This window comes from Chrysemys picta, chromosome 12 (assembly GCF_011386835.1).
Source record: "Chrysemys picta bellii isolate R12L10 chromosome 12, ASM1138683v2, whole genome shotgun sequence".
NCBI lineage: Eukaryota > Metazoa > Chordata > Testudines > Emydidae > Chrysemys > Chrysemys picta.
This window is the reverse complement of record NC_088802.1, coordinates 28,115,907-28,143,440: the sequence shown is the minus strand read 5'-3', so window position 1 is coordinate 28,143,440 and position 27,534 is coordinate 28,115,907. Positions and strand designations below refer to the sequence as shown.

Sequence of the window (27,534 nt, the reverse complement as noted above, 5' to 3'; positions counted from 1 at the left end):
CTCAGACCCTTTCATTTTCCAATGGGACCCTCCACCAGCACAGGGGGCCCCGCACCTGCAGTCACCACTCCTACCCCATGCTAGACAAGGGGAAGCCCCACCCCCAGTGAGGCTACAGTGAGGGGCAGCAGCAGGGGAGGAGGCACACATGTGATGTTAACCCCCCCCCCCCGGCACCCACCATAGGGGAGGCGAGGGGGCTTCCTGTACCTGAGAGGGGTCCTTGGAGCACATGCAGTGACAGTGGTGCAAGGTGAGTGTGGTGCAGGAGGGAAGTGGGGGGCTCCCCCCGAGCGCGCTGCTGCCTGTGGGGAGAGGGCTGGGGGGAATCCTCCTCTCTGGCCCTTGCCCCGGGGCAGCCTGTCTGCACCCCAAATTCATCCCCAGCCCTGTCCCCCCCAGAGCCCTCACCCTCTGCCCCAGCCTAGAGCTCCTCCCACACCCTAAACCCCTCATCCCTAGCCCCACCCTAGAGCCCTTATTCCCTGTACCCCAACCCTCTGCCCTAGCCCTCAGCCCCCTCCCACACCCCAAACCCTTCAGCCAAAGCCCTCACCCCAGCCCTCTGCCTGAACCCCTCCCATACCCCAAACCCATCACCAGCCCTACCCCAGAGCCCTCACATTTTTACATTATTTTAAAAAATATACCGTAACTCCTCACTTCATGGTGTAGTTATGTGCCTGAAAAATGCTACTTTAAGTGAAACAATGTTAAGAGAATCCAATTTCCCCATAAGAATTAACGTAAATGGGGGGTTAGGTTCCACGGATTTTTTTTTTTTTGCCAGACAAAAGACTAATATATATATACACATACATACATACATATATATATATATATACACACACACACACACACACAGTATAAGTTTCAAACAAACAATTTAATACTGTACACAGCAATGATGATTGTGAGGCTTGGTTGAGGTGGAAGTCAGAGGGTGGGCTATTTCCCAGGAATGCCTTACTGCTAAATGATGAACTAGCACTCGGCTGAGCCCTCAAGGGTTAACACATTGTTGTTAATGCAGCCTCGCACTCTCTAAGGCAGAAGGAATGGAGCGGGGAGGGAGGAAGACAGCATGGCAGAGAGAGAGACAGAGACAGTGGTTTCCCCAGGAATTAAAATTAGGGAAGGTGTTCGAATTTACAGGGATGTGTGTGACAGGGGTGGGACTGTGAGGGTGAAGGTGGGTTGTATGGCACCATAGTAAAAACTGAAAAATGTTTCATGACCATTTTATTAGATTTAACTCATGTTTGAAAATCATCACACAAAATAAAGTTGGCTACTCAAGCCTTCTATGAAGTACTACGTCTACATCCTTCTTGGTTTCTTGTTATAATTTTGCACAACTCTGTTAATGAACTTCTTGAATGCAATGCATTCATCTTTGGTGGCTTCTCGTGTGTCTAGTACTTCCATTCCTTCAATTGATATGCTCATTAGTTCATTCACATGATCAGGCAGAAGGCGACTTCTTTCAGAACACAAAATTCTATTCAATGATGAAAAAGAACACTCAACTGTAGCTGCTGTGACTGGGAGTAGCAAGAGATGAATTCCTACTTTTTTCATCCCAGGAAACAGAACACAATGATAAAAAAAGAAGTTGAAGTCAAATCTTCATTCATTCGTCATATGATATTCCACTCGGTGTTCAAATTCTCTATTCTGTCCTGATCACATGGCAGCCCCATTGCTGGTAGTGCCACATTCCACTCAACTGTTGGTGTTTTATAGGACAGGCATCTGTAAAAGCTATGTAGAGGTTGAGTAGAATCTAGAAGTCACTGTTGTAGATTTTTAAGACTCAAGTCTGTGTACTTTTTCAGTTGTCTTAACAAACACTTCTTGTCTTCTTCATTTAAGGATTCAATATAAATGCCTTCATTAGTCAATTTCTGGACTGAAGTCTTTGCTTCTTCCAGTACTTTTTCAATGGATAGCTCTCTGATAGAAGCCACGTTTGGATCAATCACTGGACAAAGATCTACTACTTTTGTAGCAGATGCCTGCATGGCATTGTTTAATGACCCAAGTGGTTTCAATAGTAGACTTACGAGAGCGAGAATGGCAATAGTGTTCTCTGAACATAGTAGCAAAAGTAATCCACCACCCTCACTACTTAGATCCATCCCGTCTTGGTGGATACTTTCCAAAGCCAGTAATAATGGCTGGAGTAATTTTAAGACAACAGCCAAGGATCACTCATGAGAAAGCCAGCGGGTTTTCCCAGGTTGGACTAATTTGAACTTCAGTCCCAGTGTATATTCAGTCTTTTTGGACTCTTGCTGAAAAAAGAATATAATGAAGACATTAAATTTAAAAAAGCTATAAAGTCTTTTGAAGATTCTGCAGCTCGTACTAGTGCTAGTTGGAGTAGATAGCCTCTGCAGTGTGTATGGGAGAGATTAGGGTTACACTTTTTTCTGAGCAAAGCTTGTACTCCACCATGTCTTCCAAAGAAGTTTGCAGCTCCATCAAATGCACAAGCAGCCATCTGTTTGGGGTCCAATTGACAAGCATTTTACTCTTCTAAGATGTGGATTGTCACAGATGCAGACGATGTGTCTTCTATAACTTGAACATCTAGAAATGCATCTACTGGCCTACCCCTGACATCAAGATAACGTGACTTAATACTTGATGCCCATTTGCATCAGTGCATTCATCAGCTATGTATGCAAATTTTTTGAATGTGGTGAGAGAGTTCTTCACTTTTTCAACTGTTGAGTCTTTCACTGTTGCACCACATGCTTCTAGCCAGTCAGTTGAGTTTCTTGCAGAAAGATAGTGAGCATTTGCTGGTCTTGTTCGGAACCAGTGTTCAACTTCAGGATGAACAAGTAACAATGCACTTAATATTGGCCTCCAGTTTGTAGTGTGTGGTATCTCTTGCTTAAATAGAAAGTAGGATGCCACAGCCATGTTTGTTCGCATTAACTGTGTTGTGTCTCCAGCATTCTTAACAGCCTCATTAAGTACTTCTAAAATTGGCTTTGATAGTGGGCTTATAAGGCTTTCTGCATGTTGATGCACTCCAGAGGCCTGGTGTTTTGCAGCCTTTTCACGTAGTTTGTCAGCATTGGCTTTGCTGATTGGTTTGACAAACAAAGCTCCTCCATTTTTACCAATTATAGCATTGGGAAGCTTTCCTTCTTCGTAAGCTTCTTTGCAAGAGGTGCACCAGTAGCCATCTTTAGTAACTTCAGTAAATGGGAACACTTTGACTGACAAACATCGGGAACTGCCTTTAGGTTTTGGAGACACTGTTTCTTCAGTAGGTAGCTGTATTTGTGCTTTGGGTTGGTCAGATGTAGATATACCACTTGAACCTTCAGATGACATGTTGATATATTCTTGGTTCTTGATGTGTTCTTCCCCTTGGTTAGTTTTTGAGGCCTTTGAGTGGAAAAATTGTTGTATTGTTTTTTGTCTTTTCATTTTCACTTTGACCTGCAACATATAAAAGAGATATGAATGAAGTAAATGTTTTGTTAGGATAATGCAAATTTAACATAAGGATAATGCACGTTACACCAAAACACATAACAGGCCTAGATTTCTAAAAAATATATAAATTAAAAAAAATGTATTTAATTTAAATTGACTTTTGAAAAGTAAGCCATCATGGGATAAGAGGGAAGTCCTCTCATGGATCAGTAACTGGTTAAAAGATGGGAAACAAAGGGTAGGAATAAATTATCAGGTTTCAGAATGGAGAGAGATAAATAGTGGTATCCCTCTAGGGGTCGGTACTGGGACCATTACTGTTCAACATATTCATAAATGATCTGGAAAAATGGGTAAACAGTGAGGTGGCAAAATTTGCAGATGATACAAAACTATTCAAAATAGTTAAGTCCCAGGCAGACTGCAAAGAGTTACAAAGGGATCTCACAAAACTGGGTGACTGGGCAACAAAATGGCAGATGAAATTCAATGCTGATAAATGCAAAGTAGTGCACATTGGAAAACAATCTCAACTATACATACAAAATGATGGAGTCTGAATTAGCTGTTAACACTCAAGAAAGAGATCTTGGAGTCATTGTGGATAGTTCTCTGAAAACATCCACTCAACGTGCAGCAGCAGTCAAAAAAGCAAACAGAATGTTGGGAATCATTAAGAAAGGGATAGATAATAAGACAGAAAATATCATATTGCCTCTATATAAATCCATGGTACATTCACACCTTGAATATAGGGTGAGCAGACAGCAAGTGTGAAAAATCGGGACGGGGGTGGGGGGGTAATAGGAGACCCTATATAAGAAAGAGACCCAAAAATCGGGACTGTCCCTATAAAAATTGGGACATCTGGTCACCCTACTTGAATACTGTGTGCAGATCTGATCACCCCATCCCAAAAAAGATATATTGGAATTGGAAAAGATACAGAGATGGGCAACTAAGGCCTTGGCTACACTTGAGAGTTACAGCACAATAAAGCCGCCCACAGCGCTGTACCTCACTCCCTGTCCACACTGGCAAGGCACGTGTGACATTGTGCAGTCTATATGGTTTTATAAAAACTTGATAATAAGTCAATATAATGTAACTGAGATAGTTTTAGAGAAAATACGGTAATAAGTGAATGTAAGTAACTGGGATATGCCTCACGCAAAAGGTCTTTTGTAAGGTATCATTACAAAGCTTATAATCTACTGAGTATGATCATCTGATTTGTATAAATGTACCATTCTTGTATCTAAAACTAGAAATATAAAATGTAACTCTGAGGGCCTATTGTAATTGTGTAAAGTGTGGACCATTAATGATGGTTTGGAATCTTGATGACTCCCATTGTCTGCAGATGGCCGTATTTACCTGTGAGTCTTCCTGTATATGTGTGTGCTGGCAAGTGAGTAATGAAGTCTTGCAGTGACATGTGATCATGTCACCTGAACTGGAATCCATCTTTAACCTGGTGCTTTTCCAGTGAGGGGGGGTGGAAACCCAGAGAAACAAAGAGTTCCCGCCTTATGCAAAAGATATATAAAGGGGGGGAAGAGAACAGAGAGGGAGAGAAGCCATCATAAAGAATCCCCTAGCTACCACCTGAGCTGCAACAAGAGCTGTACCAGGGGAAAGAATTGTGCCCAGGCCTGGAAGGTGTCCAGTCTGAGAAAAACTTACTAAAACATCTCTGAGGGTGAGATTATCTGTATTTAGTTTGATTAGGCATAGATTTGCGCATTTTATTTTATTTTGCTTGGTGACTTACTTTGCTCTGTCTGTTACTACTTTGAACCACTTAAATCCTACTGTCTGTACTTAATAAAATCACTTTCTATTTAGTAATTCACTCAGAGTATGTATTAATACCTGGGGGAGCAAACAACTGTGCATATCTCTCTATCAGTGTTATAGAGGGCGAACAATTTATGAGTTTGCCCTGCATAAACTTTATGCATAAACTTTATGCAGGGTAAAACGGATTTATCTGGGTTTAGACCCCATTGGGAGTTGGGCATCTGAGTGCTAAAGACAAGCGCACTTCTGTACGCTGTTTTCAGGTAACTTGCAGCTTTGGGACAGGAGATTCAGACCCTGGATCTGTGTCTGGAGCCAGACGGGAGTGTCTGGCTCAGCAAGACAGGGTGCTGGAGTCCTGAGCTGGCAGGGAAAACAGGAGCAGGGGTAGTCTTTGCACATCTGTTGGCAGCTCCCAAGGGGGTTTCTGTGATCCAACCCGTCACACACGTAGGGCGCTGTGTCTCTGTGGCTACAGCGCTGCAGGTGCTCCACCTCCTCGAGAGGATTAACAGCTGCTGCGGAGTGGCTGAGACGCTGCCGCTCCAGTGTAAACAGTGCAGTTATTATGCAGTGATTGACCTCCGGAAACTCCCCATAATCCTTTTAACTGAAGCTTCCTCTCTTTGTTTTGTTGTGATTCTTCTCTCTGTTTTGTTGTGAACTCCAGACGCTCTGTTTTGGGAGCTGCTTATCAAAAAAACAAACACAGCTCCTGTTTGCTGTGAATGAGTAGAGGCAGGCAGGGGGGGCTCCCTTTGGAACGCCCATAGCTAGTATTCGCTTGAAGAGAGAGGCGGCGTGGGGGGAGGGGGATTGGGGTCCCTTTCGGCGAGCGGCTGCTTATCTGGTCTGTGAGAAAAAAAACAACAGTTGCTGTTTGCTTTCAGTGAGCGAGAGAGGGGTGGAGGAGGGAGGGGGGTCAGAACTTACAAGGCAGCATGCTGACACACTCTCAGCACTCCAAAAACCCACTCTCTCTCCCCCCGCGCTCCCTGTCACACTCCACCCCACCCCACCCTTTTGAAAAGCACGTTGCAGCCACTTGAACACTGGGATAGCTGCCCATAATGCACCGCTCCCAATGCCGCTGCAAATGCTGCAAATGTGGCCATGACAGTGCGCTGGCAGCTGTCAATGTGGACAGATTGCAGCACTTTCCCTACTCAGCAATACGAAGACAGGTTTAACTCACAGCACTGTACAGCTGCGAGTGTAGCCATACCCTAAAATGATTAGGGGTATGAAACAGGAGGAGAGATTAAAATGACTGGGAGTTTTCAGCTTAGAAAAGAGACGACTAAGAGGGGATATGATAGAAGTCTATAAAATCTTGACTGGTGTGTAGGGTTACCATATTTCAGCGAGCAAAAAAGAGGACGGGAGGAGCCCCGCCCTAGCCCCGCCCCTGCCCCTCCCACTTCCCGCCCCCCCCTGACCTCCCAACCCTCCCCCCGTTCCTTGTCCCCTGACTACCCCCTCCTGGGACCCCTGCCCCTAACTGCCCCCCAGGACTATCTAAGCCTCCCTGCCTCTTGTCCCCTGACTGCCCCAACCTTTATCCACACCCCCACCCCCAGACAGCCCCCCCCCAGAACTCCCCACGCCCCATCCAACCACTGGGACTCCCACGCCCCATCCAACCACTCCCCACCCACTGACAGCCCCCCCCCAGAACTCCCAACCCATCTAAACCCCTCTGCTCCCTGTCCCCTGACTGCTCCGATCCCTCTCCGCACTCCTGCCCCCTGACAGCCCCCCCCAGAACTCCCAACCCATCTAAACCCCTCTGCTCCCTGTCCCCTGACTGCTCCGATCCCTCTCCCCACTCCTGCCCCCTGACAGCTCCCCCCCAGAACTCCCAGCCCCCTACCCCCCCCGCTCCTTGTCCCCTGACTGCTCCGATCCCTCTCCCCACTCCTGCCCCCTGACAGCTCCCCCCAGAACTCCCAACCCATCTAAACCCCTCTGCTCCCTGTCCCCTGACTGCTCCGATCCCTCTCTCCACTCCTGCCCCCTGACAGCTCCCCCCCAGAACTCCCAGCCCCCTACCCCCCCCCCCGCTCCTTGTCCCCTAACTGCCCCCTCCTAAGACCCCCCCCCAACTGCCCCCCAGGACCCTACCCCCTACCTGTACCCTGACTGCCCAAAACTTTCTCCACTGCCCCCAAAAAGCCCCCCCTGTTTCTTGACCTCCACCTCCAGAACCTTCCTGCCCCCTGACCTCCTTACCCTGCTGCTCAGAACAGAGTTGGGCTCTGTGCAGCCGAGCCGGACACGTGGCTGAGCTCCCGAGCACAACAAAACCCGGTCTGGCCCTGCACAACAAAACCCGGTCTGGCCCTGCACAGTGTTGCCGGACTGGGCTGCAAGGCAGCTGCTGGCTCAGAATGCAGGGCGGATCCGGCTCCTCTACAGCTGCTCCCGAGTCCAGCCCGGGACTTCCCTGCAGCCCTCCCAGCCACTCTCTGCTAATCCCGGACATTGTGAGAGCTTTGCAAATTCCCCCCGGACGCTATTTTTAGCACACAAAAGGAGGACATGTCCGGGGAAATCCGGACGTATGGTAACCCTACTGGTGTGAAGAAAGTGAATAAGGAAATGTTATTTAATCCTTCACATAACACAATAACTAGCAGTCACCCAATGAAATTAATAGGCAGCAGGTTTTAAAAAAACAAAAGGAAGTACTTCTTCACACAACATAAAGTCAACCCGCGGAACTCTTTGCCAGGAGATGCTGTGAAGACCAAAACTATAACAGGATTAAAAAAAGAACTAGATAAATTCCTGGAGAATAGGTCCATCAGTGGCTATTAGCCAGGATGGGGAGGGAATGCAACACCATGCTCTGAGTGTCCCTAGCCTGTTTGCCAGAAGCTGGGAATGGGCAACAGGGGATGGATCACTTGATGATTACCTGTTCTGTTCATTCCCAAGCACCTGGCCTTGACCACTGTCGAAAAACAGGATACTGGGCTATATGGACCATTGGTCTGACCCAGTATGACCATTCTTATGTAAAAATTAATTATAATAATAAAAATGTTTAGTACAGAAACTCCCCAACATAATGACCTCTCAAGATAGCAACGATGTGAGATAACAACCTTGGCAAATAATGCATTTTAAAAATCTCAGCCTACTAGGAAACATATTTATATAAGTTTCCATTCCCAGTCACAAATCTAGCATTCTGGAGCAAAGTCACTAAAATATAGTCCAACAAACAAATGTGTTTTTAACATGCCCCTCACTTTTCCCTCCACCGCACTCCACTCACCGGTGTTGTCCTTGGTCAGTGGAGACTCAGAGTTCAGAGGTACTTTCACGTGAGTACACCTCCCAGGTGGGGGGCAAGAAGGCATCTTGCTCATTCCTCCAGCTGCTCACTGTTTGCTCTGGCCACTGCTGTTTGTTGTGCCACCGTTCACTCCACCACTTTGTTGCCAATGGCCCTGCGCAGTTACCTTCTGCTGCCACCTGCCACTGTGACCTCTGCAAGTTGATCTCTTGAGGTTCCACCCAGCTCTCAGTGATTTCAGCTGAGCTCTCAGTGGGGGAACCTCACTGCTAGTGCAGTCTGGGCTGTCTCTTCCACAGAAACACTGTCCCTGCAGCAGGACTAAGCACTTAGACCTGATTATCAGTGATTGCAGCTGCAGTAGGGTTACCATACGTCCGGATTTCCCCGGACATGTCCTCCTTTTGTGTGCTAAAAATAGCGTCCGGGGGGAATTTGCAAAGCTCTCACAATGTCCGGGATTAGCAGAGAGTGGCTGGGAGGGCTGCAGGGAAGTCCCGGGCTGGACTCGGGAGCAGCTGTAGAGGAGCCGGATCCGCCCTGCATTCTGAGCCAGCAGCTGCCTTGCAGCCCAGTCCGGCAACACTGTGCAGGGCCAGACCGGGTTTTGTTGTGCAGGGCCAGACCGGGTTTTGTTGTGCTCGGGAGCTCAGCCACGTGTCCGGCTCGGCTGCACAGAGCCCAACTCTGTTCTGAGCAGCAGGGTAAGGAGGTCAGGGGGCAGGAAGGTTCTGGAGGTGGAGGTCAAGAAACAGGGGGGGCTTTTTGGGGGCAGTGGAGAAAGTTTTGGGCAGTCAGGGTACAGGTAGGGGGGTAGGGTCCTGGGGGGCAGTTGGGGGGGGTCTTAGGAGGGGGCAGTTAGGGGACAAGGAGCGGGGGGGGGGTAGGGGGCTGGGAGTTCTGGGGGGGAGCTGTCAGGGGGCAGGGAGTGGAGAGAGGGATCGGAGCAGTCAGGGGACAGGGAGCAGAGGGGTTTAGATGGGTTGGGAGTTCTGGGGGGAGCTGTCAGGGGGCAGGAGTGGGGAGAGGGATCGGAGCAGTCAGGGGACAAGGAGCGGGGGGGGGTAGGGGGCTGGGAGTTCTGGGGGGGAGCTGTCAGGGGGCAGGAGTGGGGAGAGGGATCGGAGCAGTCAGGGGACAGGGAGCAGAGGGGTTTAGATGGGTTGGGAGTTCTGGGGGGGGCTGTCAGGGGGCAGGAGTGCGGAGAGGGATCGGAGCAGTCAGGGGACAGGGAGCAGAGGGGTTTAGATGGGTTGGGAGTTCTGGGGGGGGGCTGTCAGTGGGTGGGGGAGTGGTTGGATGGGGCGTGGGGAGTCCAGTGGTTGGATGGGGCGTGGGGAGTTCTGGGGGGGGCTGTCTGGGGGTGGGGGTGTGATAAAGGTTGGGGCAGTCAGGGGACAAGAGGCAGGGAGGCTTAGATAGTCCTGGGGGGCAGTTAGGGGCAGGGGGTCCCAGGAGGGGGTAGTCAGGGGACAAGGAACGGGGGGAGGGTTGGGAGGTCAGGGGGGGGGCGGGAAGTGGGAGGGGCAGGGGCGGGGCTCCTCCCGTCCTCTTTTTTGCTCGCTGAAATATGGTAACCCTAAGCTGCAGTGGTCACTTAACAGAACAAAAGACTATCTATGGAGCCTAATCAAGTCCCCTCTCTCTTGATGCCCTCAATCAGCACAGGCTAAGTACAGTTCTACTGCCCTTTACTCATACAATGAGAACAACAACATTTCATCCCCTCCCTCATTCAAGTAATTTGTAACCCAACCCCAGCCAAAATCTATCACTTGGGCAACACAGCTCTGTTTGCTGGATACCTAGGTAGATTAGGTGTGACTGTAAATACAATCTGGTCCTGAATCCTTTCACCCCTAGCCCCAGCTCATCACTAGCTGTCAGGGAGAGCTCATTTAGACTTTGCTTACAAATCATCATTTGAAATTATTAGGTTGGCCAACATCACTGAAATGAATGCACTGACATTGTCATAAAAAACAACAACTGTATAAGGAAGCTAGTCTATATTCATACTTTTCAAATCTATTATACTTTTTCAGATACATGTATTTTATCATACACTGTATATGCTTTTAAAGTGTATATTAATGTTTCAATTTCAATTCAAATTTCCAAACAGTCACTAAATTGGCATGTAACTAGTTCACAAAACGGGGGGGGGGGTGTTGGGGAAATTCAGGGGGAGGTGTAGGGAAATCACTGGACAGAGACACACACCCTGTGTGTGAGAGAGACTCTTTGAGACAGCAGCTGCTGCCAGCAAGCTCCCCCCCCATTCTGAGCCCTGTGTCCCCCCCCCCCCCCCGCTCTGTGGAGATGGGGGGACAGGAATGGGAGAGGGGGACACCCTGACAACAGCATCCCTCTTCCCCCTCCCCCTGTGCACATAGGGTGACCAGACAGCAAGTGTGAAAATCAGGACAGGGGGTGGGGGATAATAGGATCCTATATAAGAAAAAGACCCAAAATTCAGGACTGTCCCTATAAAAATTGGGACATCTGGTCACCCTACCTGCACAGCAAGCAGGAGGCTCCTGGAGCAGTTCCAAGGCAGAGGGCAGGAACAGCACACCGCAGTGGGTGGGAGGGACACCTGAACTGCCCAGCAATTGATAGCCTGCTGGGCGGCAGCCACACAGGGAACTTAGGGGAGCTGATAGGGGGGACTGTCAGCCCACAACGTTAACGGGGACGACTTTAAGTGAGGAGTTACTGAATATCAGCTTACAAGGCAGGTGTGGGGGGGGTGGGCAGGGTGGGGCGGGACTTGGACCTGTTCTGGGCACTACCAAAAATTATACAAATCTGCCGCCCTGGTAGAGCTCACTTTATGTGACTTGCTTATGGTCACCCAGGTAGTCTGTGACAAAGCAGGGACTGAAACCCAGGCATGGACAGTGCATGACTCCTCCAATGGGGAGGGTGTGCGTGCGCCTGGACCGTGGCCCTGCCCCAAGGCCTGCTCCTGCTCAGCCTCCTCCCCTGGAAGCCCCACCCACGCTCCATCCCTGGCCACACTCAGCCCCCTCCCCAAGGCCCCCCTGCTCACCACTAACACCTCTTCGCCCCCTCCCCGCACTTGCCCGCCAGCTGGCCAGGCACACTGCTCACATACATGTCTTCACCCCTTCCTGCAAGGCTCCCATGTGGGCAGAGCAGGGACAGGAAGAGGCAGAGCCTCAGGGGAAGAGGACCAGTGGAACCAGGGCCTTGGGGTGGAGCAGGGGCAGGGCCACAACTGGGGCACCCACCCTTTCAGCAGCGGCATGTTCCAAAGGCGGGGGGGCAGGCTGTTTGTGGAGGCTTTGCCTCCCCGGTCTCTTATACCCGCTGCCTTTGAACCAAGGAATTTTGTGTCCTTGCTGAGTGCCCCTAATCACTGGCCTATCCTCCCTCTCTGTGTCTGTACACAGAAGAGCTGACAAGCTATATCAACCCTGGCTGGAACAAAATGGAGAATGAAGAAAAACTGTGCACAAAGATTTGTCTGAATCTGTTGCTTTGTGTTAACATTTGAGGATGTGAACTTCACTAGCACACGTCTCCACACAAAGAACATTTTAAGCTTAAATTTCCACTGAAGACAAATTTAAAATGATGCATTCAAGTGCAAATTCCACTGCATTGGTTAGTTGTTTACATCATCCATGGAGGGAAAAGAAACCCTAGTTCTCTCTAAACCCTAGTTTTAATAAGTCTTGGTACTCTGGGTAATTCCAGAGGACTGGGAGAAAGCTAATACTCTGCCAATATTTAAAAAAGGATAAACAGGATGAATTGTAGGTCTGTCAGCCTAACATGGCCAAGATAATGGAACAGCTGATATGGGATGTCACAGTTCAGGACAACTGCATTTACATTCTGTGAACCAGCAAGGGCACCCACTTTTAGACTTCCAGCTCCCAGCTGTTGCTTCTCTTGGGCAGAGACCCATGTCTCTCCCTCCTGACTGGGGTTTTTGTAGGCTGCACAGTTCCCTGGCTATAATGTGCTATCTATCCCCAGAAAGCCAGACTGCCTAAACAGACCAGCATCTATGCCAGGGGTCAGCAACCTTTCAGAAGTGGTGTGCCGAGCAGTGATGAGCTGCTAAAAAATTAACAACCGGTTCCCTCCTCCTCACCCCATGAGGGGGTCGTGCCCCCCCTGCCCCTGGGACTCCTGCCCCATCCAATCCCCCACATTCCTTCATGCCCCCCCGGGACCCCTGCCCCATCCACCCCCCTTCCCTGTCCCCTGACTGCCCCCTGCCACCCCATCCATCCCCTCCTCTCATTCCTGATGGCCCCCCGGGACCCCTGCCCCATCCAACCACCCCTTCCCTCTGTCCCCGACTGCCGCTGGAACCCCTGCCCCTGACTGCCCCCCACCACCCCATCCAACCCCTGCCCCTTCCTGACTGCCCCCCCGACCTTTGCCCCCATTCAGTCCCCCTGTTCCCTGCCCTCTGACCGCCCCGACCCCATCCGCCCACCCCCACCCCCCCCAAATTCCCCTGCCCTCTATCCAACACCCCCTCCCTGCTCCCCACAACCCCCCAGCCCCACCATACCCACCACTGTGCAGACCCTGTCCCAGCCACACAACTCCCCAGCTACACAGCCACCTCGCAACACAAAACTCTCTTTGCACACACTATACACAGGCATCCTCACTACACAGCTGCACTCCCCAAACTGCACAATGCTCTAAGCCAGGGGATGTGGGGAGGCGGGGGCCTGGGCAAATTGCCCCACACATTCCCCCGCCGTGGCCCTGGAGCTCGCAGCCCCCCATTCTTGCCAGTAGCCCGGAGCTCAGCAGCTGAGCTGGCCATGCTGCAGGCCTGCGGCTCTGGGGGTGGGAGGGAGACAAGACAACATGATCCTCGTGGGACTGGGGGTGGGGGCCCCTGCAGGGCCCGGGGCAAATTGCCCTGCCCTCCCCTCCGGGCAACCCTGGAGAGCTTGCAGCAGCCCACACCCCTTACCTTGCCTTGCCGGCAGCCGTAAGCTCAGTTGAACTGGCCATGCTGCGGCTCTGCAGGTTGGGGGAAAGCGCGGGGGGGAGGGCCGGGGGGAGACAGACATCCTCATGGGGCCAGGGGCCAGGCAAATTGCCCCACACATTGCCCCCCCCCCGTGGCCCTGGAGCTCGCAGCCCCCCCCTCTTGCTGGTAGCCCAGAGGCTGGAGCTCAGCAGCTGAGTTGGCCATGCTGCGGCTCTGAGGGGGAAGGGGGGAAGAGAACATGATCCTCGTGGGGGGGGGGGGGGGCCCTGCAGGGCCCGGGCCAGGGCAAATTGCCCTCCCCTCCGGGCAGCCCTGGAGAGATTGCAGCAGCCCCCCTTATCTTGCTGGTGGCCGCTCAAAAAGCGGCAGCAGGACGACTCGGGAGCTCAGCTCAACTGCCCAGCGTTCAGGTGTGTCCTTGAGTGCAGGGCCGGCTCCAGGCACCAGACGAGAAAGCACGTGCCTGGGGTGGCACATTGTAAGGGGCGGCATTCTGGCCAATCTTGGGGCGGCCAGCCCAGCCCTGAAGGGGCACGGACCCCGACCTGGGGGGGGGGCAGGAACTAGTGATCCCCGCTGCTCATTGTGCCGCCGGGCTCCCCGGGACGCGCCACTCCCCGCCACCTGTACTGGCCTATGCCTCCCGCGCCGCTCTGAGCCTGGCCTGGCCGAGCTGCCTTTAAAGGAGCAGCTGAGCCAGCACCTCCTGCAGCCCCCAGGCACTGGAAGGAGGGAGAGTTCTGTGGCGGCCCGGCGGGCAGGGGAGGCAGGGTTCTGCGGCGGCCCGGCGGGCAGCGGTGGCAGGGACGGTTCTGCGTCGGCCCGGCAGGCACCGGAGGGAAGGAGGATTCTGCGGGGGCCTGGTGGGCAGCGGAGGGGTGGGCCCCACTGATCCCGGCGCCGTTTGCACTGTGCCGAGCCCTGCTGCAATGCCAGCCCCACGCAGAGGTCACAGACCCCAGCCAGTGCTGCCTGTGTTGGCCCCCTTGGAGCCTGCCCAGCCGGGAGAGGCACCCCAAGGCCGGAGTGGGGAGCCCCTCTCGTCCGGCTGCAAGTGGACTGCAGCGCCTGGCTGCCCATGGGCGGAGGGAGAGGGCGGGTGCCGCCCTTCACCCCCCTGCAAGCCGCCTTGACCGCCCTCCATGCGCTCCCTGCAGCTGCTGGTTTTTTTTTTTTTTGCTTTGGCAGTCTGGAAGCCTTTTTTTTTTTTTGTCTGGGGCGGCAAAAAAGCTAGAGCCGGCCCTGCTTGAGTGACCACCTGTGGCTGGCCATGCTGCAGCTCTAGCGGGTGGGGAAGTGGGGGAGGGGCCGGTGGAGCCTCCCCAGCTGGGAATCCTGGAAGCAACAGGAGGCCGGGGACAGGAATTCTTTGCCCATCCCCCAGGCCCTTTAACAACCAGTTCTCTACCTGCCTCTAATTTTAGCAGCCGGTTCTTGCGATCCAGTGAGAACTGGCTCCAGCTCATCACTGGTGCCGAGTCTTGGTTTATTCACTCTAATCTAAGGTTTCACGTGCCAGTAATACATTTTAATGTTTTTAGAAGGTCTCTTTCTATAAGTCTATAATATATAACTAAACTATTGTTGTATGTAAAGTAAATAAGGTTTTAAAAATGTTTACAAAGCTTCATTTAAAATTAAATTAAAATGCAGAGCCCCCCGGACCAGTGTCCAGGACCTAGGCAGTGTGAGTGCCACTGAAAATCAGCTCACGTGCTGCCTTCAGCACATACGCCATAAGTTACCTACCCTGATCTATGCTCTGCGCGCGCTGTCTCTCTCTCCAGAGGCTACATACAGCATAATTGACCATAGCTATAAGTTCCCACACAGCTCTTCCTAAGCAAGCACATTTATTCTCAGGGTGAAAGCTCCCCCATCCCTTGGACAGAAGGTCTGAAGAGCTGAAACAAGGCCCTGAGTCAGTTTTTCCAAAAGTCCTTTCTTTGTCTGTTGATCTCTGGAGAATCCAGTTTGAATCAGTATAGATGAGCCTCTACAGGTAGTGGAGAGGCACCTCTCTGGAGGTGTTACAATCTGATTGAATTTGCCTAATCACTCCCACCACTGTTCTTAGTTCCTGGAGGGCTGTGGTCTCCCTCCCCCATGGAGTTACATATAATCCCTGGCCCACAATTATACATGAATTTAACAGAGAAAGATCTCACAGAGATATTGAAAGAAATTGTCATATCTGTCACACTGGACTTGATTAATAAAGAATTAAAGGAGGGTAATAAAAATAATGGCAATCAACATGGATTTATGGAAAATATACCTGGTCAAACTAACAATGTCTTTTTTTGTTTGTTTTTTTGGCCATTGCTTTGCTGACCAGAGGCTTTTTCTGGACATTTGGTTGCCAATCTCATGTTCTTATGTTAACCTCTGGCTTAGACATTTTAACATGAAGTTCCCCGAATAGGCAGGTATCCCATTTTCATAACTACAAGCGTCACATTCATCCCCCCAGAAAGAGGGTTGCTGGGAACGGAATCGTTCCCCTGCCAGAGTGAACCCAGGGACTTAGGTGTAGCTCTTACAAACCGTACACATACCCCCGCCAGCCGCCCCTCTGACACTGATCTGGAGTTTGTGTGAGTCGCCCACCCATATCCAGGGGCTGCTCGGGGAGGTGGACACCCCCACACTAGAGGGCTCTGATCATTGGGAAGGGAGGAGAAGCTGCTTTTGTCTCTCCTTCTCTCAGCCTCATTTGGGCTTACCATTTTGGAGGCTGAACTTCCTGGGTCAGAGGCAGCCGCTGGTGCATCCGGGAGCTCGGGCTGAGCCGCTGCTGCTCCCCAGCGGGGTGAGCCTTTCTCTATCGCCCCTCTGTGCCCAGCCAGGGGTGACTTTCTGCGGGGGCTGGAACCAGCCCCTGGGGCAGCTCCGGGCTCTGCCGACGCCAGCCCCTGAGCCGTAGCCTGCAGGTGAGGGGAGAGACCCGGGGGAAAGGGCTGGGGCCGGGCAGGAAAGTGACTCTGCACCAACGGCCCCTCCTCGCCCCAGCTCCGCTCCCGGGGGTCTGCGAGTCCCAGAGCTGCTGACCTCCCCCCGCCCGAGCCGGGCCAGGGACCGAGGGGAGGGGAGGGGAGGGGGCGGGAGGGAGACAGGGGGAGAGACTGGAAGGAGCAGCAGGAGTAATAAGTAGGGAGGGAGGTTCCCTACTTCCAGCCCTGCCCAGCTCCATTTACTGCTGCATCCCGGGGCAGATTTACTCCAGTCCTTGCAGTGAGGCTGGGGTGGAAAATGAAGAGGAGACAGATCAAAAATCCAGGGAAGATATTGTCTGTCTGATGTGCAGGGCCCGTGGGAACCAATCCTAGCCCTGGGAGAGTGGATAGTGTTCGAACATCACCAGGGCTTTTCTGGCTGCACCTCTTAGCCCTGCTGAGCCTCCCAGGAGCAAGGAGGCCAGAAGAGGTGAGGACTGAGGGTCTGGAGGAGGCCACACAGGGGAAGAAATAAGGGAGCAGAACTGTGGAATTGTCGCTGGTGCGGCAGGGTGACATTCCCTGGTTCAGGTTCCTTCAAGAGGTGTGTGCGTTCACCAGGGAGACACTGGGGGTTTCACTCATGTGCCAACAGGAAAGCATCACAGAGTCAGTTGTCCAATGCTGGACAAAGAGCTCTTCTAGAATAGGGAAAACAGCCTGATCCCTAATCAATGGGAGCGGAGCTGCCAGCTTGCAGCTCCTATGTCTGAGCAGGTGGGATTGTTCTAATGCAGGAGATACTTGCTGTTTCAGGGGCTGGTGACCTTCGAGAAGGTGGCTCTGTATTTCACCAAGGGGCAGTGGGAACTTCGGGACCCAGGTCAGAGAGACGTCATGCAGGAGAATTATGAGTCTCTGATATTGCTGGGTAAGGCTTCCTTTCTTCTCACAAGAATGGGGAGATCTCTGAAGTGCTTGAGTCAGCTTCAGTCATTTGTGGTTAGAGCAGCACCGAGATCAGGGCCCCAGCATGCACATAGGGAGAGGAAGACCCTGCTCTGAAGAGCTCACAGTCTGACTGGAAAGACGCTCAAAGTGTGAGAGGGGAAACAGAAGCACCTAGAGAGCAAGTGACTTGCCCTAGAAACAGGCCACATCATTCGCAGGGCTCGGAATAGAACTCAGGTCTTTTGCATCCATAGGCTATGTCCACACGACAAGCTAGGGATGTGGTTCTCCTGCCCGTGTACACATACTCCTGCTAGTTCTCGTTGAGCTAGGGTGAGTATAAGTAGCAATGCAGCCACGATAGCAGCAGCAGAAACATGGCTGAGCCCTGTCACGTACAAACTGGTGGGTCAGTATCCATGGCTCCGCTGCCATTACCTAGGCTACCATGGCTACACTGCTGTTTATACTGGCACTAGCTCAATGAGAGCTGGCATGAGGATGCGTCCACGAGCAGGGGAATCACACCCCGAGGTAATCGTGAAGATAGTCATAGGCCCATGTCCAATCCATTGGCCCACACTGCCTCCATATGGGCTTATCATCCTTCCAGATGGAGTGATAGTAACCCCTGTGGGTCTATGGGGGAGCTTAATGGCAGCCTTGAGCTACTAAGTCCTGTGAAAACTACAGCCTGCCTTCACTCGTTTTATCTTGTTAGTTAACCTGAGGTGCCTAACTTGAGTCAAGACCACACTTTTTGTCTGAGGGAAGACAAGCCCTATTAAATTTGCCTAACATTTTCTATTATAACTTTCCATCTTCAGTTGCTTATAACTTTAACAAACTAACTGTTCAGGCTGAAATTTCCCATGCTTGGAGGCGATGGCTGTAAGGTTGGAGAGATACTTTTCACCATCTCTGTGAAAATGCAGCCAGATTTGACAAAAAGTTATCAGCTGCAGAAAATTACCAGTATGGTTGCAAAAGATGGAATTTCTTTGATTTTTTTTTTATTACAAAAAACCCCTAGGATGTATCATACAAAAATATGTTAAAATAATGTTATTAAGTTTGCAAAATCAAGCACTCAAAAGTTAGGAAATGCCAGGATTAGGTTCAGCTCTCTTATGCATGATCACAGAGTTTTTTGCACAGGATCCTGCCTCATTCAGTGTTCAGGATGACTGCTGCTCACCAGACCTCTAACTATCCCAAAAGGTCTCCAAGAGCATTTCCCCCTCTGTTACAGGTTTACCTGAGTTCACCACCAGCAAGGGAAGGGACTTGATTAGAATTATGGAGCTTTTTAGTAGCATCTATTTAATGAGTGTGTGACAAATTCTGATCTCTCCTCTTTCCTTTCTCCTGAGTAGACTTTCCAATTCCTAAACCCAACGTGATCTCTCGGATGGAAACAGTGGAAGAGCTGGGTGTCCCGGATCCCCACGCCGCTAAGGAATGGGAGATCCTGAGAGTAGCCCCCACAGGTGAGGGGTTAGTATTAAACCGAGTAAGAAACCATTTGCAAATGGCGCTAACAAGATTCCTACAAAGACCCCGCGAGCTCCCCAGTTCTACCTCAGATCAGGATTGTCCCCAGCAGGTGTCATATCCCCTCATGGCAGACATCACTCACAGCCTCCCACCCAGTCTGACTGACACCTGGCAATAGCTGTCTTTCCCGAATGTTCGCATGGATTGTGGAGGAAGGATTGGTCACCTCTTCTCTCTCATCTGAGGAAGGGCTTGGTGGGATTCAGGTTGGGATCCATGAAGGGACTTAGGCATTGCAATGCTGGACATCACAGGGCCTAACTTTTAGGCAGCGAGTAAATTGCAGGATCAGTATTGTGATTCACAAAGCCTGAGTTAGGCGCTGAGTTTCCCTGTGCAATGAATGGGTTGAGATAGGTGCCTAAAATTGGGATCCACAAACGCTAGCACCTCAGTTGAGCTAGCCAATGGGACATGCCAACCAGAGGGGCATGTGCTAAGCCCTGCCCCTCTTTCAGAGGTAGAGTCCAGGCTGCTGGGAGGTGCCTAGTGATGCACCAATAGGAACCCCTCTCCTGGAGTCAGCTGGCTTAGAGGCCTAAGCTGTTTCTTGGGGCAATGTGGTAGGTGCTTATCTCATGCTACCCAAAACCTCCACCTTTAGACCAATGGTTAGAGCACTTCCCTGGCATGTGAAAGATGGAGGTTCAGTTCCCCCTCTGCTAGAGAGGGCAAAAGGATTTACATAGGGGTCTCCCATGTCTCAGGAGGGTGCACTAACCACTGAGCTATGGGCTAGTTGAAGGTGGGGCTCCTTCCATCTCTCATGATGAAGCTGGCTGAAGAGTGGCTGGAGCCTGGGTCTCCCATCTCCGTGCCCTAACCACTGGACTATAGAGTCGTTCTTTCTTTTTCTCTCTGGCCCAATGACTATTCCACTGTGGATAAACACTCGTTGGGGAGGGAGCGAGAGGACAAGAATGCATGCAAACGAGACTGAGTCTGTGGTCAGGGCATAGAATCCTAGAATATCAGGGTTGGAAGGGACCTCAGGAGGTCATCTAGTCCAACCCCCTGCTCAAAGGGGGACCAGTCCCCAGACAGATTTTTTTTGCCCAAGATTCCTAAATGGCCCCCTCAAGGATTGAACTCACAACCTTGGGTTTAGCAGGCCAATGCTCAAACCACTGAGCTATCCCTCACCCGGCAGCCATCTGGGAGACTCTGGGTCCAGTGCCCTTGCTCCAATAACTTTCATCATTTATCCAGAGTGCAGCAGCTCCAATGGGAGAGACGGAAAGAGCACCTCCTGCCACTGCCAATCAGAATATCCCAGAGCTGAGTGGCTGGCACTCCCTCCTGAAAGGTGGGAGACCCCCTGTTCAAATCCTTCCTCCCCTTCAGGTGAGGAGGTGAGGGGAATTGAACTGGAGTCTCTCGTCTCCCAGCTGAGTGCTCTAACCATTGAGCTAAAAGCTATAAAGTAGGTATTACTGCCACCCGCTCCGCTGGCTGGATTTTGAATAGGATCCAATCTTGGGGGCCACCTACTGGATTGGGCGCAGCAGGCATATAGGCGGCTGAACACCTGTCTTCCCCGGTTCACTGGTCTCTCTGGGGCTTCGGTGGGAGATGAGCATTCAGATGCCTAGAATGAGGCAGCCGTGCACATGGCCAGAGGCAGGAACATAGGCACCCGGGGAACTTTCATTTTAAAAAACTTCAGTGTCGAGTGAGGTTAGGTTACTGCAGGGTTCAGCAGGCGGTTTGTGAATTGCAGTGAAGCCTAAACTGGGACCTAGGTGGCTAAACCCAAGATTTGAGGGCCTAAGTCTGGGGTTTAGACACCTAAGTACCTTGGTGGATCTCACCATCAGCACTTAGCCCTTCTGTTGTACCCACCTCCCCATTCCCATTCCCCTTTCAATGGTTCCCTTTCCCCTGGGCACAGGGAGTGACTCCTGTCTGGATTCTCTCTCTGACCCAGCAGATGATGGGATGGGGAGTGAGCATGAGGAGGAGAATCTGGAGCAGGAAAGCCCTGAGACGGTGGAATTGGACATGATGTTGCTGGGAAGAGCTGAAGAGAACATTTTCCAGGGTCCTGAACTTGGAGAAGCCTGTGAGAGTCAATGTGGACTGGAGAGGCAGCAGGAAAACCACCCAGATGAGAGACTAGGGATATCCACTCACCAAGGAGAAGGGTTTAAGGAATTCAGCAACATCAGCATCAACCGGAGAACAGAGAAGTCAGAAACCCAGAAAACATGCACTGAGTGTGAGAAAACCTTTTCTTGGAGGTCAGAGCTGCTAATCCATCAGAGACTGCATACGGGAGAGAAACCCTACAAATGCCTCGACTGTGGGAAAAGTTTCACACGAAGCTCAAACCGTAATGCTCATCAGAGGATCCACACAGGAGATAAGCCCTATAAATGCACTGAGTGTGGGAAAAGCTTCAGCCAAAGCTCACACCTGGTGAAACATCAGCGGCTGCACGTGGGAGAGAAGCCCTACAAGTGTACGAAATGTGGAAAAAGCTTCAGCTGGAGCTCAGACCTTATTGTTCACCAGAGAATCCACACAGGAGAGAGACCCTATAAATGCCTCGACTGTGGGAAAAGCTTCAATCGGAGCTCGAACCTTAACACGCATCAGAGAGCCCACATGGGAGAGGGCCCCTACAATTGCACCGAGTGTGGGAAAAGCTTCAGTTACTGCTCCTCCTTCATTAGACACCAGAGAACCCACACAGGAGAGAAACCCTACAAATGCACAGAGTGTGGGAAAACCTTCTTCGAGAGTTCGGCCCTTATCAGGCACCAGAGGAGCCACACTGGAGAGATGCCCTACAAATGCACCGAGTGTGGGAAAAGCTTCTTCGAGAGCTCATCTCTTATCAAGCACCAGAGGATCCACACCGGAGAGAAGCCCTACAAATGCCCTGACTGCGGGAAGAGCTTCAAGCAGAGCTCATCCCTCATCAATCATCTGAGGACCCACACCGGAGAGAAACCTTACAAATGCACCGACTGCGGGAAAAGCTTCACCGTGAGCTCCGCTCTGATTAGACATCAGAGGATCCACCTGTGATAGACACCAGCTGCCAATTTCCCTTCTGGGGCTTGGCCGCTGCTTACGTGAGGCCTGAAGATAGATCTGGGAACCAGAACAGGCAGCTGTGGATCCTTCGAGGTGCTGGGTGTTGGAAAGGGCCCTCAGAAAACCTGGGTGTTTGGTCTCTTGTTATTCATTCAGTGACCTTGTCCCAGTCTGTCACTGAATGGAGCTGCCTGGAGAAGGACTATGCTGTTTGGGCTGATTCAGGCAGGGGCTGGATCTCACCAGGTGTCAGTATGGCCGTGATGGCGCTCCAATCTCAGATGGGTTGTCTCAGTAATGCACATATTAACAATTAGAAAAGACTGGCCCTTATTTTCCTCTTTCCCTGGTGGTCTCCTCATCTTCCTCTCTCTCTCTTTCCCCTCTGTCCAGTCACTGGATTGAAGAAGACCCAGGAGAGTCCCTGAGAGAATGTACAGAGATAAAGGAGAAAGCTGTGAATCCGAGCTGTCCAGTCAATGAAACACCCCCAGAGCCAGGGGGATCTGGGCATGAGTGTGTTGTGTCCCAGCAGGTCTCCAGGAGGTGCCAGCTGGGTGGGGGCTTGCAGAGCTAGAGGAGGAGAGGTGGCCAGCTGACACAGAGGCAAAGCCAAACCAGACATCAGGCTGATCTCCTGTGTGCTGGCGTGTATTTGAAGGGACACTTCTCATGTATCAGTGGAGACCCAAGGGGCAAGTATTGCTCAGGATCTGATTGGATGGCTCAGTGAAGGATTTCTCTGTGTTTCCTGTCTGTAACTAACTCACAGGGCCCCATGTCTAAACGCAGCTGGGAATCACATTTGGTTTTAGCCCCACAGTAACATCCCTAACCCAGGCGACCCAGCGACAACACAGACACAGGTTGTAGTGAAGATGGAACCTAATCCAATCTTCCCTAAATGGGTTAAAAGCTCAAGCTTCAGTCTGTGAACAAGGACATAACTAGACACCTTATGACCATGTTAAAGTCAGGTGAGGGGAATCTGTGCTGTAACCGGGACCAGCGTGATAAATGTTGCATAGACGGGGCCTGGTGTCTATAGCACAGTTTTTCCTTACAGGTGGGAGGCATCAAAACTGACGTTCTAACCCTGTTAATGAGTTCAGCTTGAAGCCTGGAACATGCCCAGGCTAGAGTATGGGCCTCTAACATGTTTATTTGTTTGTCCACATAGGCAAGAAGAAACACTGTAATTACACAATCTGGCCACAAACTTATTCAAACATGCTGGGCCAGAACCTCAGCTGGTGTAAATCAGTGTAGCTTTGACACCAATGGAGCGTTGTCGATTTACACTAGCTGAGGATGTGGCCAGGTGATTTCTGTAGGAGCTCTGTATCGGGGCTGTCTGCACTCTTTCCATTTTCTGCCTGCCCTAGTAAAGAAGCTTTGGTTACTGTACGTGTGTGTGTCTGTGTGTTTATTGGAAACCCAGAGGGACTGCAGCCAGGTGACTGAGGAGCCTGCAGCATTGGCCTCTGGGTGCATGTTGCGCATGGTGCATTGCTCAATGTTTGAGGTCTGGACACTGTGCAGCTCACAGTTTCCATTTATCTCGGAGTCATCCCTCAAGTCTCTCATTAAAACACTTTTCCCAAGGGGCCCATCAACTCCAGAGCACACGACTGGAGCAGGTTTTCCCCTGGTTTGGGGAAAATTGGTTCCAACTCTGCCAGCACAAAGATGCCCTAAAGCCAGTCTAACACAGCATTGGCTGGTGCGGAGGCAGAGTAGCAGCTCCTATACCACCTACCCTCTCTGGGGGTGGTGCAGAGGCATGACTACACTATACCCTGCCAGCCTCTGGCTGCTGTACTGACCCTTTGAGGGCATTGGCAACCCATACAAGTCAGGCTGGTCTAACTTGCGTCTGGGGTCAAGTGCTCCTAGGATGGGGGAAATATAAAAGATTGCTTAAATCCGCCTTTTCACCTCCCTTCTGAGTTGCACTGAACATGGGAGCCAAGCAATCTTCTCTCTAATTTTTGACAGGCCGTGCGCGCAAAAAATTTCTTCTGTGCAAATTTTTGTGTGCGCGATGTTTTGCTGTGTGTGCAGTGTTTAGCATCTGTGTGTGCACGCGCACAGCTTAGAGGGAACAGTGGAGCCAAGGGTCAGGGCTAATCAGATGTTTTAAATAGTGGGACTCATACAACAGGTGCTAAATGCCATTGGTAGATCACACTAGCTTTTCAGCAGATCTCAAGCTTCATCCTGTCTCTGTCCATCATCTGTTCAGCTCGTTAGCTTTTTTAGGGCATGGTTCTTGCCTTCTGTAGAGCGTTTCAAAATGTTCTTTGTTATTATTTATTTAATTTCCTGAATTTTGTTAAAGTTGGTGGTTCTCTGTTAAACAGGCTCTTGCTTTCATGCTGGGGAAGACTAAAATCAACCAAAAAGTGACTCTGCTGGATGCAAGAATCACTGGGTGAGGTTCTATGGCTTGTGTTATGCAGGAGTACAGATTAGATGGTCACTAGGGTCCTTCTGGCTTTAACAGCTGTAAAAACCTTTATTATAATAATAATAATAATAATGAAGTCTCTGCCCTGCAGTTATGTAATTTGTCGGAGATGGAGAGCAAAGCATGCCCAAGGACTTTACAGTAGTTGTGAAGTCCCTGAATGAAGTGTCAAAAGCTTTGAGTACAAGGCCTGCCTTGGTACTTACTGACTTGCTTATGAGTCCTGGGCTTCATTTTCCCCATCTGTGACCCCCCTAGCCACCTGTGTAAAGAGCTGTTAGAGCAGTGGATGGAAAGTGTTTATATAGCCTCTCAATGGGATTGTTATTACTCAGCTGCTGTATACAAGCAATGCCAGTTGACTGCTATCTTCTCAGAACAATGGGGCCTATTGTGTAACATGCTGGACTAGGATTCAGGAAGCAAGGGTTCTAGTCTTGGCTCTGCTGTAGGGCTGCTGGGTGACTTATGGCAAGTTATGTCCCCATCTATAAAGTGGAGATGACTCTCACCTCCTTTCTAAAGCATGTTGAGAGATGTATTTAAGAGCTGGGTATTGGCATTACTCAGAAAAGACTGAAGTTTTGCTTCCCTATTGAGACTGCATGTTCCAGGCTTGGTGCTTTCTCTTTGCTCTCTGCCTTGGGCACTAAGTGGGTTGTTGAAATCCCCAGACATGGGCACCATACAGCTCATATTCTACAGGTACCCCAGCTCTAAACTGCAGCTGGATTTGCCTGGAACACTGCAATGGGAGGCTGGGAGACAGCACTCAGAGAATCACCTAGGTGTAGGGATGGCTTGTGTGCAGGTGTTGGGCATGAAGAGATACTCCACAAGGCATTCACTTCAGTCTCCAAGACACACTGAGCAGCCACATGCACCCCATCTTCATCCAACTTGTGATCTCATGTGAAACCTTAATGGTAGCCTCTGAGATGTTAAAATAGAATAATGTTACGTGTGTATGCTACGTGCCAGTCACATGTGCCTACAGTGCTTAAAATGGAGGAGTTGCAAGGAGTCAGTCCTGGCAGAAAAACACAACGAAAGTTAAACCAAGACAAATTGCTGAGGGGTGCACTTTCAGCACTGTCTTACCAAAGCTGCTGCTCCCACCACCACACACTTTTTTTAGTCCAGTCCAAGACTGTGCCAATCTGCTGACATGAGACTGCCATTATAATTTTGCACGGGGGTGTGCAAGTTATTGACAGTCCTGTAGGGGATGGGGAAGTGGCGGAATGCAGAAGACTTTCCTTCTCATTCCCATGCGGTTACATTTTTGGGTAGTGGGATGTGTCCTTAGCTGTCATTAAATTAAGGTTTGGTTTGTGTTCATAAATGTTTGAGGACTCTCAGATGGTAATGTTCGGGTGAGGTTCCCTGTGTTCTCTGTTCCTAGCCTGCAGCTTGCAGAGGTGGTGGGGAGTCTCTCTCCATTTACAGGTGAGTCCTTAGCGCAGATTTATTTGACTTCAATGTGGTATCCATATCACCAGGGTGATCTCCAAACTCTCACATGGGGAAGTCATTGGGGGCAGCGGCAGCAACTCACCCAAGACACTTCACCCTGGATGAAGCAACATTGTCCTGAGTGTGACAACCTCCCTTAGGCCTAATTTTTAGGGAACTGCACTGGTGCTGGACAAATGATGACAGAGTCCCTAAAGCTCTCTGCACACCTCTCAATAGGAGCTGCTAAGGTACGGAGCTCTTCCCCAACCCAAAACCAACCCCTCTGTGCCTCAGTTTCCCCAAATGGGGAAAATAAGCCTGGCTGGGGGTTGTGTGCATAAATCCATGAATGTTTCTGAGGCACTTAGCTATTACAGCGATAGGAGTCATAAAAGCAGGTGGAAACCTTAGAGTGGCACAGCAAGGTTATCTGACCTCTGCAGATGTTCCTGGTCAGGTGTCCTGCCTAGGGGAGGCTCTTTAAGGAGGTGTCTGCATAGCATGGCTGCCCCTCCCCATTCCTTGAAGATAGCAGATAAGGATGGAAATGAGGAGATTCCATGAGTCCTGGGGAGGGGAGATTCTGTGGGAATCTGAGATTGTCCCAGAGGTTCCCCTAATAAAAGAGCCCCAGAGATGAGGGGACCTCGCCCCAAGGGCTGCCCAGAGTCCTGCAAGGTCTCTGGGTTCATTCCTACTTTTCAGGAAAGAGAAAAGGATCCTCCTGTGGGGAGCTAGGGAGGGAGTTTCATTGGTTGTGTGAAGCCAGGTCCTACGTTCAATTGGATGGCATTTCTCTGTTTGGATGTAAGGTCCTAACTTCTCAGCACCACATCCAATCAGTTCCACATTTCAGGGTGTGTTCTAGGCAGCAGTGGGCAGAACCCTGTTCATTTTGGTGACAATCAACAAAACTGAAAGTGGGGAATGGGAAGCACATGGAGCCCCGGCATCCAGTGAGCAGAGCCAGCAGCTACAATCATCCCTGTAATAATCTATAGTTATTTATTATTTGTATTGCCATAACAAGTACACACACACAACAAAAAGACAGTCCTTGCCAAGAGACAACAGAGGGGAACAGATAGGCAGATGAGGGAGCACAAGAAAACAATAACAAGAAAACAATTGTCACGCTGTCTGGAGTGGCTCACAATTGTCATGCTGGCTGGAGTGCTAATCTCAAGGCAGACTGTCAGAAAACCGGGCAGGCACCCCAAACTGGAGCTGTGTTCTATAATTAGATTTCACCAAACCAGTAACAAATGTGAACTCCTGGATCATTGTACCCGTCTTACCATGGAGTCACAGACAATCCCCTTAGACTCTCCAGCCTATCTTGCCACCTAGACAGACTGGACTTAGTGATAATAGTCACATAAACCAAAAATCACACCACACCAGATTGCTTCCAGTCCCAAGGGACTAGCCACTTACCCCAGATCAATGGGTCCTCCAGATCTCACCACAAAGACAACACTGGCACTCAGTTCTATAGACACCTTATTTTATTAGCTAAGAAAAGGAAATGAGAATTATTGAGAGGTTAAAGCAGGTA

General features: G+C 50.6%; 1 protein-coding gene and 1 long non-coding RNA gene across 8 annotated transcripts; one reads left to right on the top strand and one right to left on the bottom strand.

Annotated features, from left to right (window-relative positions):
* Positions 1-1,225: 1,225 nt before the first annotated feature.
* On the bottom strand, positions 1,226-16,449 carry LOC135974477 (uncharacterized). 2 transcript variants are annotated; one of them, XR_010591739.1, is made up of 2 exons: positions 16,289-16,449; positions 1,226-3,462 (listed from the first exon to the last, which is right to left on the bottom strand). It is a non-coding gene; the product is annotated as an uncharacterized LOC135974477 (long non-coding RNA). The 2 variants fall into 2 exon arrangements; XR_010591738.1 differs by lacking the exon at positions 16,289-16,449 and adding an exon at positions 8,546-9,372.
* LOC135974436 (zinc finger protein 239-like) lies at positions 16,244-23,455 on the top strand. Of its 6 annotated transcripts, none has more exons than XM_065562529.1 (4): positions 16,244-16,374; positions 17,315-17,429; positions 18,826-18,939; positions 20,937-23,455. In XM_065562529.1, exons 2-4 carry the CDS (start codon positions 17,396-17,398, stop codon positions 22,037-22,039), a joined length of 1,251 nt encoding a protein of 416 aa, XP_065418601.1. In that variant the 5' UTR covers positions 16,244-16,374; positions 17,315-17,395; the 3' UTR covers positions 22,040-23,455. The 6 variants fall into 6 exon arrangements, with proteins under 6 accessions (XP_065418601.1, XP_065418599.1, XP_065418600.1 ...); XM_065562527.1 differs by having other exon boundaries at positions 20,934-23,455; XM_065562528.1 differs by having other exon boundaries at positions 16,356-16,495.
* Positions 23,456-27,534: the final 4,079 nt, after the last annotated feature.

Excerpts from the sequence above, each read along its gene's own strand:
- LOC135974436 (XM_065562527.1), top strand. The coding sequence starts at position 17,396 with ATGCAGGAGAATTATGAGTCTCTGATATTGCTGG. Across the intron at positions 17,430-18,825 it reads TGAGTCTCTGATATTGCTGG|ACTTTCCAATTCCTAAACCC; the intron begins GTAAGGCTTCCT and ends TCTCCTGAGTAG. Across the intron at positions 18,940-20,933 it reads CCTGAGAGTAGCCCCCACAG|CAGATGATGGGATGGGGAGT; the intron begins GTGAGGGGTTAG and ends TCTCTGACCCAG.